We start from the raw sequence: 16,394 nt of genomic DNA, 5'->3' as shown, positions 1-16,394 counted from the left end.
AAGGTTCTAAGCAGTATGATTGAAGAGAGTGCATATGGGAGCAGAGAAAGGACGTCTCAATTATTTGCCCAACACTTTCACTACAAAAATACATTTTTGTTTTCAGGAGGCACACTCAGCGAGTGAATCTGCAGTCACATCAAGTTACAATGCTCTATTTGAAGTTGCAAAGGATTGTGCAGTTTCTCTGATTTTGAGGTTATGTTGTCAGTGTGGAAACTCTGCTACAGCAGACGTGATGTTAGCGTGAGTAATTCTAAAGCGAAAGTGGTCTTGACTGCTGTTTCCCCAAAGCAGTTTTTTACAAGACTGCAAATCCGTAGCTATGATTATGTCGCTGTGTAGGCTTAAGTGTACATGCTGTTTCTTTACATGGTAAAGAGAACGAAATGCACCACAGGGGCTCACTGGCTGACTTCAACTTACGAGCTTGTCTTCGAATTAGCAATACTAGACAAGTGGTAACAGACATTGGATCCTTTAGTGAACAGCAATATAAGTATTAGTCATTGACATTTTGTGTGTTTATGTTTAACGTGCAAATAAAATTGTAACAAAATATAAATTTGTCATTTTAAATTTCGTCCTAAACCGGCAGTCGTAGGAAATATCCTGTTGCTAGCTTAGCTGTATATGTTCTTTACATAGCTGTGCTGAACAGCTGGACTTGTTGAGAGTGCCTTACTGTAGACCAGCAAGAGTCCCAGGCTCCGTGCCAGCGTCGCTCAGTGCAAGTGTTCCGACCCCACCCTCCCGTATCCAGATCAGGTGATGCCTGAGGGCTGAGGATGACAGGGCGGCCGGTCGGTACCGTCACACCTGCAAGGCCTCTTCCGACGGTGTTTGTTCGTTTGTATCGTACTGAGCTGTGTAAGTCGCTGATTCTATCATGTACACACATGTCTGAGAAGCTTTTCTGTGAATAACCATCGTAAAAAGAGATGCAGCATCAGACATATGTTCATAGTGCGAAAGTACCTGTGTCTGCTATTTACCAGATATCGCGTGTGGCGGAGAGTACTATGTGCGGCCGCTGACCTCTCGGCTGCTCCGTCTCCCTCAGCTCGACGCTCACTGCCACAGAAGGACGTGGAACGCCGCAGTGCTGGGCTGATATCACATGTGGGAAACTCCGATAACGGGGACCCGTGTATCAGCTTATCTTTTACTAGCAGAGCTGATTGCCAGATGCGGCGCAGTTTGTAGATAAATCTCGCTAAACTTGACAAAAGACTCGCAAAAAATTAGGTTGTTCATCTTTCTCCTTTGCGTAAAAAAATATGATTTTTGTTTCGCAGTACGTTCAATATCTTTAAGATTTATAAATTACGTTACTGCTGATCCATGTGTCAAAGCCGCAGGACAGTTCTGAAGTATTTCAGTGTACCTTTCTCTGCGAGATTCGAACTGTCCTTGATTACAAGAATTATGATTGAGGCACATGTGGCGTCGTGTGTACGGCAGGTGTCACTGCGATCCTGACCTAAAGGTGAATTCCACTTCGGGTGTCACAACAGCCTAGTATCAAACAAAGATGCGGGCTTTCAAATAGCTACGCAAATGAGCGGTGGCCCTCAACTACGCTCCCTCAGACTCAACGTTGCAATATTAAAAGTTTGGCTGGTTTAGTTGTCTAGGGGCTGGGATACGTAGTTCTACATCTACATCTACATTTATACTCCGCAAGCCACCCAACGGTGTGTGGCGGAGGGCACTTTACGTGCCACTGTCATTACCTCCCTTTCCTGTTCCAGTCGCGTAAGGTTCGCGGGAAGAACGACTGCCGGAAAGCCTCCGTGCGCGCTCGAATCTCTCTAATTTTACATTCGTGATCTCCTCGGGAGGTATAATTAGGGGGAAGCAATATATTCGATACCTCATCCAGAAACGCACCCTCTCGAAACCTGGCGAGCAAGCTACACCGCGATGCAGAGCGCCTCTCTTGCAGAGTCTCCCACTTGAGTTTGTTAAACATCTCCGTAACGCTATCACGGTTACCAAATAACCCTGTGACGAAACGCGCCGCTCTCCTTTGGATCTTCTCTATCTCCTCCGTCAACCCGATCTGGTACGGATCCCACACTGATGAGCAATACTCAAGTATAGGTCGAACGAGTGTTTTGTAAGCCGCCTCCTTTGTTGATGGACTACCTTTTCTAAGGACTCTCCCAATGAATCTCAACCTGGTACCAGCCTTACCAACAATTAATTTTATATGATCATTCCACTTCAAATCGTTCCGCACGCATACTCCCAGATATTTTACAGAAGTAACTGCTACCAGTGTTTGTTCCGCTACCATATAATCGTACAATAAAGGATACTTCTTTCTCTGTATTTGCAATACATTACATTTGTCTATGTTAAGGGTCAGTTGCCACTCCCTGCACCAAGTGCCTATCCGCTACAGATCTTCCTGCATTTCGCTGCAATTTTCTAATGCTGCAACTTCTCTGTATACTACAGCATCATCCGCGAAAAGCCGCATGGAACTTCCGACACTATCTACTAGGTCATTTATATATATTGTGAAAAGCAATGGTCCCATAACACTCCCCTGTGGCACGCCAGAGGTTACTTTAACGTCTGTAGACGTCTCTCCGTTGATAACAACATGCTGAGTTCTGTTTGCTAAAAACTCTTCAATCCAGGCACACAGCTGGTCTGATATTCCGTAGGCTCTTACTTTGTTTATAAGGCGACAGTGCGGAACTGTATCGAACGCCTTCCGGAAGTCAAGGAAAATAGCATCTGCCTGGGAGCCAGTATCTAATATTTTCTGGGTCTCATGAACAAATAAAGCGAGTTGGGTCTCACACGATCCCTGTTTCCGGAATCCATGTTGATTCCTACATAGTAGATTCTGAGTTTCCAAAAACGACATGATACTCGAGCAAAAACCATGTTCTAAAATTCTACAACAGATCGACGTCAGAGATATAGGTCTATAGTTTTGCGCATCTGCTCGACGACCCTTCTTGAAGACTGGGACTACCTGTGCACTTTTCCAATCATTTCGAACCTCCCGTTCCTCTAGAGACTTGCGGTACACGGCTGTTAGAAGGGGGGCAAGTTACCGCATTACACGCCTAATACTGCTGAGTCTACAGTATACGACATGAACATACACATGAATCGAATAGTCGAAGGTTCCTATCACTCAGCAATTGCAAATTTTATGATTGAAAGATTACAATTAAATAAAATCTGCAGGTACTATCTTAACGACTTTAAATGATGAGTACGATAGTAGAAGTATTTTTGAAAAGGCGGTATATTTCTGCAAAACAGTTATTGGTGTCAATGGTCCGGCAATTAAATAAAATATAAGTTGAATAACAGGGAAACAATAGATTCTTGCTGCACATAATTAGCTATGAACAACATCATAGCTCGCGAGATTTCACTTCTAGACGAGCACAACGTCTTCACTGTAGAAGCCACGGAAATCTGACAAGTGCACAAGTCGACACTCCGAAGTATTTCTACCTGCCGCGACCACGCGGAGGCCGTTCCACACTCTGCAAGCCTCTGCCGCGACCGTCCGTCTGTCGGGCCGTCGTGTCCAGCACCTCCGTGTCCCGAACTCGCTTCCATCCAGTATCCCCATTCACGAGCGCTGTGATTGGCTAGAGCGCTCGCGCCATGTCTTCATCCCAACGCACCCACAAAAACATAATGAAACACATTCGAAGTACTTGATTTACATTTAAATAGCTTGAAATTATATAAATATTCCTAAGGCTGGACCATAAACACCCTCTAACACACATTATTAGATACATAAACAAATTAGATAAACATATATGAAACGAATAGGAGAAAAGGTAGGCCAGTAACCTGATGTGTCAGTGCTTTCTACAACACAGTAAATATTTGACCAATTTCTTCGTGAATAGCATATATCGGATATAACCAAAGACATAGATGAATAACTATATTTGTCCGCAGCTTGTGGTCGTGCAGTAGCGTTCTCGGTTCCCGCGCCCGGGTTCCCGGGTTCGATTCCCGGCGGGGTCAGGGATTTTCTCTGCCTCCTGATGACTGAGTGTTGTGTGCTGTCCTTAGGTTAGTTAGGTTTAAGTAGTTCTAAGTTCTAGGGGACTGATGACCATAGATGTTAAGTCCCATAGTGCTCAGAGCCATTTCTCGATCATGTCGTCAGACCGGCTTGTGCGAGCCCGAAGTTGTTTCGGTTTGTTGTCACACGATGTTCTGCCTTCATTAAACTGTCGCACCCACGAACGCACTTTCGACACATCCATAACTCCATGTCTCCTTCAACTGTCGACGAATTTCAATTGGTTTCACACCACGCAAATTCAGAAAACGAATGATTGCACGCTGTTCAAGTAAGGAAAACGTCGCCATTTTAAGTACTTAAACAGTTCTCATTCTCGCCTCTGTCGGTAAAATTCCATCTGTCGTATGGTGCTGCCATCTCTGGGACGTATTGGCAAGGAACGCGGCCTCATTTTAAAACAATGCGCATGTTTCTCTCTCTTTCCAGTCCAGAGAAAAAAATCGGAGGCCTTAGAACGTGAATGCACCTCGTAATACGGATATGGGAGTGAAAGGTCAGGTTTCGGTAAATATTTGGATAGGTTCATGTACTTGGAAAACTAATACCAGAATAATACCAGGCCTTTGACTATCATATGAAATGAGGTCAGCTGATTAGTAAATGGCAAGGTAGAGTAACCTTTATGAAAACAAAAACTTTGCCATTAGTGGACTGACCTTCATTACCCATGTCAGCGACTCAGAAGGGATTTAAATAAGCACCAATAAAAAAATTTTCTAATTTGCCCAGTAACAAAAGATGTGTGACTAGTACAAATCAAGTTTTAAATCTAAAGAAATATCATTTTTCCTTGACAAACCCTTCCATTCTATGGACGAATTTGTACTTCCAAAACTGTTAGCTTTTAATACAAAAACTATTTCCTTAATTGTAGTTGAATGAGCAGAAGTAGAAGAACAGGATGTTTTCATTAATGTTAGCACTAGTCATGTATACAGTTTTTGTGAATTAAATAATTCCTCATTATTTCAGTTAATGAATCGTTCTAGTGGTTTACAGAACTTTTAACAAACGCAAATGAATGAAATAGTGAATGCAAATAATTTAAAGCTGTTTATAGAACTACGAAACATTAGGATATTCGGTGACTTAATTAAGTTATCCGCTGGTTTACATAGTTCATTTTAGACTTTCGATGAACCTGTTATGAGAAGCCAATGAAGGCCTCGTTAACTACGAGAAAAAGGCCATTGGTGACGATATAATTAACGTGATAGACACGACTAAACAATCTGAGTGGGAAAGTTTTAAGACTCGGATAAACACATATGCTTAAAACTGAGCAACACAGATGAGTGGCTTGTCTTGTGCTCACCTGGCTTCCACTGGTGGATCAGATACCAGCCGACACACTTCGATCAAATCTTCAGGCTGGCTACGCATTGCATCTGCCCAGCCCTGAGTGGCCATCACACTGACCAAGTGGGCCTTAATGTAGGCGACGGCGGCCTGCTTCAGGCTGTCAGCAGAGTGCCTAATGGCGAGGACAGCGGTGGCCGCCGCAGTCTCGACGGACAGCTGTGCGGCCACCTGCTGCTCACACTCTGCCTTCAGGACGGACACTCCGTATCTGTCAGCGGCGGCCAGCAGCTGGTGGGCCATGCCGGGCAGCTGGGGCGCCTGCAGGGTGTAGAGGTAGCCCAGCAGCTCTTGCAGGACTGGGCCCTCCACGTCAGGGAGTGCGAGCTGGTCGCTGCTGGCCTCCGGCGTGCCGTGGAGGAACATGGCGGCAATCACGGGGCTCCTGGCGGCCAGGACGGCCCTGTGCGCCACCAGCCACGTGTCGCCGGCCACCAGAGTCACCACGGCGCCGTCCCCAGCGTCCAGCAGGGCGCCCAAGCTCACCTCCTGCACTGCTTCCATTGTGGACGATTCTGAAACGCAGAGTAACTCAGTAGAGCTTTACCCTTACACAACAGCCTCTACATGGTGAAGATTAATGAAACTGACAAACTGCAGGGACGGTTCCTGACCGGAATTGGACGAAAACATTGCTATGAACAGGGGTCCACAATTTCGTTGTTCCCATGACAGATGTTGCTGATGAATAGCAATTCCTCTGACCATGAGCCATGTGTTTCTTGTATTGGAGGCTGTGTGTTTGTCTCAGCGTACTATAAGTGACAGTGTGGTCTAGTATTCATGTCAGCAACAAACCAAGATGGTGTCTGAGTATGGCCAAGATGATGGAAATGGTCGAGAGACAGCATGGCTAAACCCAAACAAGTGCCCTCACAGACACTAGAAACGGGTTCTATAAAAACACACTGCCTCTCGACCATTTCCATCTGCTTACCTGTATACGAACACCATTTCAGCTTGTTCCCAACACGAATACCCGATCATTCTGCTGTACCATTCACACAGCGTACATACACAAGGAACACATTTAAGAGAAACTTTAATTTATCAGCATCAGCCACCATGACAATGATGCATTTTCGGACACATGTTCATCGGACCTTTTTTTTTTTCCTCCATTTACAGTCAGGAATCCATCCCCGAAGTTTTTCGGTTTTATTAATGTTCACCCTGCATATTCTATGAGCCCCAGCACATCTTTATCAAGCAACAATTGGTAAAAGTCCACTGTATGTCGGTTGCAGGAATATTACACTGAAGCGCCAAAGAAAGTTCTGTGGGCAAGCATATTCAAATTCAGAGATATCTAAACAGGCAGAATACAGCACTGCAATCGGTAACACCTATGTAAGACAACAAGGGTCTTTCGCAATTGTTGAATTGGTTGCTGCTGGTGAAATGTCAGGTTATCAAGAGTTAAGAGAGTTTGAAGGCGGTGTTATAATCGGCACACAAGCGATGCGGCACAGCATCTCCGAGGTAGCGATGAAGTGGACTGTGAATATCAGGAAACCAGTAAAACATCAAAGAGAATCGTTCAACGTGGCAGAAGTGCGGTCCTTCCGGAAACGGCTGCAGATTACAACGCAAGGCCATCAACAAGGTAAGTGTGCGAACCACTCAACTAAACCTCATCGATAAGGGCCTTCAGAACCAAAGGCCAACTCGGTATCCTTGGTGACTGGATGACACAAAGCTCTATGCCTCGCTTGGGCCAGTCATCACTGACATTGGACTGTTGATGACTGGAGACATGTTGCTGGTCGGACGAGTCTCGATTCAAATTGTATTCAGCGTATGGACGTGTATGGGTATGGAGACAACCTCATGAATCCTTGTACCCTGCATGTCAGCAGGGGACTATTCAAGCTGGTGGAGGCTCTGTAATGGTGTGATGAGTGTGAAGTTGGAGTGATATGGGACCCCTGATGCACCTAGATACGAAATTACTTTTGAATACATTATGGGAGTATGCAGTGATCAATGTTATTACGAATATTTACTATAAAAACAGTCTTGGTCACAAATTATTTATTCCAGTGACCGGATGCGACCACAACTGTGGTCATCTTCAGACCAATGAGTAAGAACCTCCTACAGTGGTAAATCACTACTCAATAGTGATTTACGACAGAAGGAGGTTCTTACTCATTGGTCTGAAGATGACCACAGTGGTGGTCGAAACGAGTCACTGGAATTAATAATTGTGATCGAGACTGTTTTTGATAGTATACCTAGATATGACTCTGATAGTTGTCACATACCTAAGCATTCTGTCTGATCACTTGCTGCCATTTATGTCCATTGTGTCTTCTGACAGATTTGAGCAAATCTGGAAGGACAATGCGACACCCCACACATCCAGAACAGCTGCAGACTAACTTTAGGAACATTCGTCTGGGTTTAAACACCTCTGCTGGCCACCAAACTCCCCAGACAAGAACATTATTGAGCATATATGGGATGGCTTGCTACGTGCTGTTCAGAAGAGATCTCCAGCCCCTCGCACTCTTACGGATTTATGGACAGTGGTGTAGGATTCAGGGCGTCCATTCACTCCAGCACTACTTCAGAGAGTAGTCGAGTCCATGCCGTGTCGTGTTGTGGAACTTGGCATGCTGACGGGGCCCTTTCACGGTATTAGACAGTGGTACCAGTTTGCTTGGCTCTCCTGAAGTTTTTCGGTTTTGTTAATGTTCACCTGCGTATTCTGTGAGATACAGGCAGGTCTGTATCAAGCAACAAATGGTAAATGTTGTCCATTGATATGTCAGTTACAACAATATGACATCCATGCTGTGTCTAAATGACGCCACAGGTGAACGATGGTGGCATAGCTACTGGAGGTGTAAGTGAGGCAGTGCCCTGGATCCCCGAAGCTCTATGTGACGCTCGACCTCATGAACGATGTTCGAAAAAGCTATATAATGTCTGAGCAGAGTCAAGAGTTTTCGACTTCCAAGTTTATGGACACTGATTAAGAAATCTCGAACGGCACGAGCTGAAAACCATAACAATATGTCTCACCTACATAAACGTAGCAGGACGTATTGCTTGTCCGCTAAGACTGGTCCATACCGCCGTTCGCATGTTGTCGGTTGAATTCGGAGTTGCTGTTGCTGCCAGTCTTTGTGAACTAACAGTGAGTGGCGCAGGATTACGTTCAAAATGTTCAAATGTGTGTGAACTCTTATGGGACTTAACTGCGAAGGGTCATCAGTCCCTAAGCTTACACACTACTTAACGTAAATTATCCTAAGGACAAACACACACACACACCCTGCGCGAGCAGAATTACGAGCAGTGTGTTTGGCAATACAGTGTGTGATCACGTTTGAATATCAAGTCCCTACAGTGTTTTTTTACGGAGCATTGTTGCTGCCGTGCGTCATTTCTAACGTCGAGAATGATAGATATTGCCCGCGAAACTGCAAAGCAACGACCTTTTCTCCCCACGTCTGCGAAGGCCTTGCTCCACATGGTCTCACAACTCTCTGCGGCATCGAGGGGCCACGTCATAGCGGGCAAGCAATAATATGGCATATAGCATGGCTACTCAACAATCTGTGTAGTGTGTTCCACTAAGTTAACGATCATTAATCATAGATCCCAATAAAGTATTGTAAACGGCTTCAATCGGGATTTGATAAAAGAAGAAGAAAAAATGAGGATCTTGGTATTGGATGGTTTTGTCGATTTTCTTAGTGATTGGTTCGTCATCAGTGTAGTAAACAACAGTTCGAGGGGCGACCTGTAGGGCTGTTTCGATCGGATGCAGATATCGAGGGCGTTGAAAGATTACTGGATGAGTCAATGACTGTAAGTACTGGCCTCAGTGGCTTCATTTTCTTTATCTGCTCTTTTTCTCAACTGACATAGGCTTTCCACCTATTAAATAAACTGCCTATTTGTGAAATTTTGCCGTACTTTAATTCATTGTCTTAAAATCAGTTAGAATTTGCTGTTTTGTTGATTCTCTGCCGTTGGACGTTTCTACAAATCATCTGCGGGTGTTCACGTAACTAAGAGTTAACTTGTCCGGCTGCCCAGTCAGCGCAAATCTGCCGGTAACATCTGTGCCGTTGTGAGAGATGTTTCGGTCTTATGGGCGACGTTACAGCACGACTTATCATAATCGTACTTGAGTGTACTCGAGACGGCGTGCCTTAAGATCCACGTAAACGACAGGCCAATGTGTAAACAGCAGACACGGAACTATACGCAGCGCACTGTTTGTATCAGGCTTATTCTGAAAAACGTATAAAGTCAGAGCATTGCAGTGCAGTGAAGGGGGTGTAAAATCGACCTCCCGTGGTTTTGTCCGGCGTATTCAATCACAAGCTGTGACGTCAACTCGCATCTACCGTAGATGGTAGAGCACTTGCCGGGGAAAGGCACAGGTCTCGAGTTCGAGTCTCGGTCTGGCACAAAGTTTTAATTTGCCAGGAAGTTTCATATCAGCGCACACTCCGCTGCAGAGTGAAAAATCTCATTCTGGTACCGCTGTTTAGTTACAACAGTGTCGTTTAGTGTTTCTATCGAGTAGTGCATGTGTGTTCGTGTTATGTGTTAGTTTGTGTATTTCTTGGTCTGCCGAGTTTTCGATTATCAAGCAGGCTGGTTTGTGAGTTTTTGGATTAATGGCTACAAATAAGTCGTACTGTGCAGTTGCTGAATGTGGCAACAGCAGTCGTAAGACTGAAGGCGTAATCTGTCATCTTTCTCCAAAAAATGTTCAACTACAGCATAAGTGGGTTGCTCGTTGTAAACAGGAGGACGAAATTAATTTTAAAGATGCATGGATTTGTTCTGAACATTTGTGTGACAGTGGTTACAAACAAGACTTGCAGAATGAGTTGTTATATCTACCTATAAGGAAATTGCTGCAGTATTATGCAGTTCCGTTTCAAAAAATACCAAACTGACACAGAAATAATTTGAAAGTAGCAGGTTCTGCCACCTCGAAGGTTACTGATAGCGTTGTAACTGAGAGAGAACGTCGTCGTGATTCTAGTCTCTCAACACTGGAAATTGTGTCTCCGAAGAAAAGTAAGCTGGGCAAATCTAAGACTTGTATGTGTCACACTAAGAAGCATAAAAGTGTATGCTGGGATGTGAGAACTACAGTCAGTCATTCAGACCAGGACAAATTCTCTGTTTGTTAAATAAGAGAAGGCAAGTAACGTAGAGCTCAGAGGACACTGCAAATGCTCTTACTTTGAGAGCTTTGCCTCCTAAAGCACACACATATCAGATGAAGAAGAAAAGTTCTTTCCCCTGTAGGTCAACACTACAGATATGGACAGAACAATTGAAGTGCCGAAGAGTTATTTTGAAATCAGTTTTGGAGTCAACTAAAGCTAGGTCAGAAATGTTCACGTCGTTAGAGGGAAGTGCTGTCCTAAGCTTTGACGAAATGAACGTTGTCGGTCGTGTCACGATTCACCTAACGATGTGGTACTCGGACCACACGACAGTGTCCAAGTCGTCACGGCTCGCAGTTTGTTTTCAAAGTGGAAGCAGCCAGTGTATTACGACTTTGACGTTGCAATGTCTGGCGATTTGTTGCAGAATATCATAAAAGGAGTCGAAAGGACCGGAATCCACATAGTAGCTGTTGTGTGTGAAGTGGCAGCAAATAATCTGAAAGTGTGGAAGGAACTTGCTTAGTCTACAACGAAGACATTTTTTTCGAACCCTCTTGATCATCGCAGGGAAGTCTCTTTTAGGTTCAACATTTGCTTAAAGTTTTAAGAAATTATTTTATTGATGGTCATATGACTTCTTTGGACGGTCTCTGATTACAAAAACTGTGGTAGATGATCTTCTGCGACATCAAGAAGGCGATTTTTCGATCACTCATCACTCATAACGTTAGTCGACGTGACCGTCAGAGTGTCCGAATGGCTGCTCAGCTACTTTCACGTAGGACTGCCCAAGTTGTGAAATATGTTGTGCATAAAGATGGCGATGGAAGCTTCATTGAGCTGGTGAACGATGTTGTCGATATGCTGAACTCGAGAGACTCTCAAGGTCATGAAGCTCCACTTAGATGTGGTTACATGGTTAATATCAAAAGTGAGGAAAACTCTCCAAAAGTTTGTTGCAATACAGGGAAATACATGGCGTAAAATCCAAACTGGCAAAACTAATCCGTGAAACGCTTACAGGTAAAGTATATCCACGATTGTCCTTCGTGGTTGTATGAGGTTTCTCCTTGTAATTTCAAGATCAAGGTGACCTTTCCCTTGAATATTGTGAATAAAAATCTGCTGACAGTCTTCTTGAGGAGATGCAGTGGTAGGGATATCTGATTCTAAGATAATCCAGATTTCCTTGGAGCCTACTGACTGTACGGAAAAGGACTTCATTGTATACCCTAAATTTATATTTACACAGTCACTACGCAAAGTAACTGATTTCCAACGACTGGCTGTACTGGCTGCCAGTTGTTTCACTTCAGTTTTCCTGGAAATCTTGCAACTTGCTTTTCATAGTCTGAGGTATGCCAAGGCCGATATAAAAGTGGTTGTGTTTGATGGTGATAGAAATGAGGAATTATTTTTGGCATCTCTCATTTGTTAGACGTACTTATAATTCGAATTCAGCCAAAGAGGTGTGGGATTCCACAGTAAATACTCTAAAGGTGTATGAAGGCATAATATTTTTCTAAATAATATGGATGTTTTAGACTGACGTCTTCCTTAAAACGGAGAGTAGTTTCTTTTAAAGGGATGAAAGCTTGCGTGGTGGCTGGGTTAGAAACTTCAAAGCAGTCAGACACATCAACGTTTACGTATCATTGCAGGATGCCTAATGTATAATTATGTTTATTATATGCGATGGAGCCATAAAAAGTTACTGTTTTATTAATACAATTCAAAACACTTAACATGACGGAAAAATCCAGTTGACAACTACATTACAAAAGGTTTCAGTGCAAAAGGTTATGGACACATGGAAGGCAAACAGCGAGAAGCCGAAGTGCAGGAACTAAAAAGAAGTTAGCATTTAAGCAGTCTGACTGAAGAAAACACATACGGGAGCAGAGAAACATACGTCTCAATTATTTGCCCAAGAATTCGACTATGAAAATAGATTTTTGTTTTCAGGAGGAGCACTCAACGAATGAAACTGCATTTGGGTCAAGTTACCGTACTGCCTTTCACGTTGAAAAGGATAGCACTGATTCACTGTTTTCCGGTTATGTTTTCAGGAAACATCGTTAGAGGTACAACTTACTCGCCTACATGATGAGTTTCATAGGATATTGGTCTCCTAGACTTCTGTTTACCCCAAGTAGATTTTTAGAACATTACAAGTCTGTAGCTACGATTATGTCGCTCTTTAGACTTACTTTTTACGCGATAAGATGGTCGAAATCCACCCACAGAAATTCACTGGCAGACTTCAACTTAAGAGCTTGTCTTCGAATTAGCATTACTTGACACTGAATCTTTTAGTGAGCAGCAAACTAAGTATTAGTCATTGATACTACGTGTAAAAAAATTGTGTTTATTTATAGACGTAATTACATTCTTATCACACAGTCATAACCGGTTTTGGCAACACAACGACCATCATCAGATTCTATAACAATCCAAAAGAAAATTTATATTTAAGTCTAAAAATAAGTGCAATATTTAACCAGGCTTATTAGTAATCCACTGAATTTGTGCGAAATACATATAGTTCATACCCAAAGGTGGCATACATTGAACAGAGGTTCATGCGCTGTCGAACTAGCTATAACATTTACAACCCCGGTCTTATAAAATATCTAGGCAAAACATCAGATAGAATCGAACATATATTCCGAAGAAACGGGGTTAAAATTGCATTTAGGAGTTCCGCTAATTTAAAAAGGCCAGTGTGTCGTAACTGGCAACGGAAAAGTGTTAAATATAGTAAATCGGAGGTCTACCAAATATAATGTCATGAATGCGAAAAAAGCTATATCGGACAGACAGGTAGGAACTTTGATGTAAGGTTTAAAGAACACATGTATGCCAGTAATAAGACAGTGTTAGACTTACATATGCAAGACGAGGGCCATAATATTGGTAAAATCGACGAACAGCTTCAAATTCTACATGAAGTCACAAAAAGTAAACGATTAGACATTGTAGAACAACTGGAGATTTTTGTGACGAGACGCAGAGAACCTGACAAACTCCTCAGTGAACAGTAAGAATTTGCAACAGACGCATACTTCAACATTTACGACGATGTGTCCGCCTGAGCGAATCGTTTTCACCACACACGTGTTTCAGCTGAGGATTGAGCCTTCCGGCGGGCGAGTATTGCGCTGGCCAGTGCGGGCCGCAGCAGAGCATCACACTCGGCGCCCTGCCCGTGTCGTCCCTGCAGTACCGATGGACAGAGGCGTAAACAGGCAACAGCCATCGGGCGTCAGAAGTACACACTACAAGTGCTAGCACTATTTGCGTCTATAGCAATGCTTCCTCTTTGTTCTGAAATGTTACTTCACTGATTTAACGATCTGTTCTGTAGTTTTAAATTTTACATACATCTGACCTAAATATTAATAGTAAATTTGTCATATTTTAGACTTCTGAAAGATAAAGACCATCTTATAGAGGACGCGCTTATCTATCACAGAGGGAACACAATCTAAAAAAAATTTATATGTATATAAGACCGTGGTTTTACATTTTATAGCTAGTTTGACAACGCATGAACCTGTGTTCAATATATGCCGCCTTTAGGTATGACCTATATGTATTTCGCACAAATTCAGCAGATTACTAATAAGCTTGGTTAAATATAGCACTTATTTTTAGGTGTTAATATGAATTTTCTTTTGTATTGTTATAGAATCTGAAGATGGTCATTGTGTAGTCGAAACCAGTCACGACTGTCATAATAATGTGACTGCGTATATAAATAAATAAAAAATTTTTACAAAATAATCAATCCCTCACTCCATTGACAAAATATTTTTTTTTCTTCAAGATATTCTGTGTGTTGGTAACGAAATACAGGTTTCTCAATTTAAATTTCGTTCTAAACCGGCAGTCATCATAACGCTGCAACAGTCGTAATAAATATCATGTTTCTTGTTTATCTGTACCCAGTTCTTTTCATCATCATAAATAAACAAAATAATTTTACAAAATAATCAATCCCTCACTCCATTCACAAAATTTTTTTTTTCAAGATGTTCTGTGTGTTGGTAACGAAATACAGATTTGTCAATTTAAATTTCGTTCTAAACCGGCAGTCATCATAACGCTGCAACAGTCGTAATAAATATCATGTTTCTTGTTTATCTGTACCCAGTTCTTTTCATCATCATAAATAAACAAAAACATTTTACAAAATAATCGATTCCTCACTCCATTGACAAAATGTTTTTTTTTTTTTTTTCAAGATGTTCTGTATGTTGGTAACAAAATACAGATCTGTCAATTTAAATTTCGTTCTAAGCCGGCAGTCATCATAACGCTGCAACAGTCGTAATGAATATCATGTTTCTTGTTTATCTGTAACCAGTTCTTTTCATCATCAAGATATTAAAACAAGCCGTTGAATATCAGTGTGCGGTCTCATTAATGCAACAGTAATAAAAATAAATTTGCCACGAAACGTTTTTAATGAGCCACCTTGAAGCGATACGCCATTGCTCGCTGATGTGGTGTGAGCGTGAGCGAGACAGCACGAGCAGCCGTGCTGGCCTTCTGGACTTGTCGAGAGCGCCTTAATGTACCTGTGAGAGGCCAGCTAGGCCTCTTCAGACGGTGTTTGTTTGTTTGTATAATGTACTGGGCTGTGTAAGTTGCTAATTGTATCATGTATACACATATCTGAGAAGATTTCGTGTGAATAACCATTGTAAGAAGAGGTCCAGCATCAGACATACGTTCATTATGGGAGGGTACCTGCGCCTGCTGTTTGCCGGATATCGCGTGTGGCGGAGAGTACGGCGTGCGGCCGCTTCTTCTGCAGGCGCTGACCTCTCGGCTGCTCCGTCTCCCTCAGTTCGACACTCATTGCTACAGAAGGACGTAGAGCGCCGCAGTGCTCGGCTGCCATCACCTGTGTGGGGAGCTAAGATAACGGGGACTCGTATATCAGCTTATCTCTTACTGGGAGTGCTGATTGTCAGGTGCGCCCTTTGTAGATAAATGGTTCAAATGGCTCTGAGCACTATGGCACTTAACTGCTGAGGTCATCAGTCCCCTAGAACTTAAACTACTTAAACCTAACTAACCTAAGGACATCACACACATTAACATAGACAAATGTAATGTATTGCGAACACATAGAAAGAAGGATCCTTTATTGTATGATTATATGATAGCAGAACAAACACTGGTAGCAGTTACTTCTGTAAAATATCTGGGAGTATGCGTGCGGAACGATTTGAAGTGGAAAGATCATATAAAATTAATTGTTGGTAAGGCGGGTACCAGGTTGAGATTCATTGGAAGAGTCCTTACAAAATGTAGTCCATGAACAAAGGAGGTGGCTTACAAAACACTCGTTCGACCTATACTCGAGTATTGCGCATCAGTGTGGGATCCGTACCAGATCGGGTTGGCGGAGGAGATAGAGAAGATCCAAAGAAGAGCGGCGCGTTTCGTCACAGGGTTATTTGGTAACCGTGATAGCGTTACGGAGATGTTTAACAAACTCAAGTGGCAGACTCTACAAGAGAGGCGCTCTGCATCGCGGTGTAGATTGCTCGCCAGGTTTCGAGAGGGTGCGTTTCTGGATGAGGTATCGAATATATTCCTTCCCCCTACTTATACCTCCCGAGGAGATCACGAATATAAAATTAGAGACATTCGACAGCGCACGGAGTCTTTCAGACAGTCGTTCTTCGCGCGAACCATACGCGACTGGAACAGAAAAGGGAGGTAATGACAGTTGCACGTAAAGTGCCCTCCGCTACACACCGTTGGTGGCTTGCGGAGTATAAATG

At 43.0% G+C, this 16,394-nt stretch overlaps 1 protein-coding gene across 1 annotated transcript; it reads right to left on the bottom strand.

Annotated features, from left to right (window-relative positions):
- Positions 1 to 5,395: 5,395 nt before the first annotated feature.
- LOC126108210 (speckle-type POZ protein-like) lies at positions 5,396 to 5,947 on the bottom strand. The gene has a single exon (XM_049913446.1). It carries the CDS (start codon positions 5,945 to 5,947, stop codon positions 5,396 to 5,398), a length of 552 nt encoding a protein of 183 aa, XP_049769403.1.
- Positions 5,948 to 16,394: the final 10,447 nt, after the last annotated feature.

This window comes from Schistocerca cancellata, chromosome 11 (genome assembly GCF_023864275.1).
Source record: "Schistocerca cancellata isolate TAMUIC-IGC-003103 chromosome 11, iqSchCanc2.1, whole genome shotgun sequence".
Lineage (NCBI taxonomy): Eukaryota > Metazoa > Arthropoda > Insecta > Orthoptera > Acrididae > Schistocerca > Schistocerca cancellata.
Note: the sequence above shows the minus strand (reverse complement) of the source record. Positions and strands in the feature narration are given on the sequence as shown.

Bases quoted from the DNA above. Each gene is read 5' to 3' on its own strand.
- LOC126108210 (XM_049913446.1), bottom strand. From the start codon at position 5,947: ATGGAAGCAGTGCAGGAGGTGAGCTTGGGCGCCCTGCTGGACGCTGGG.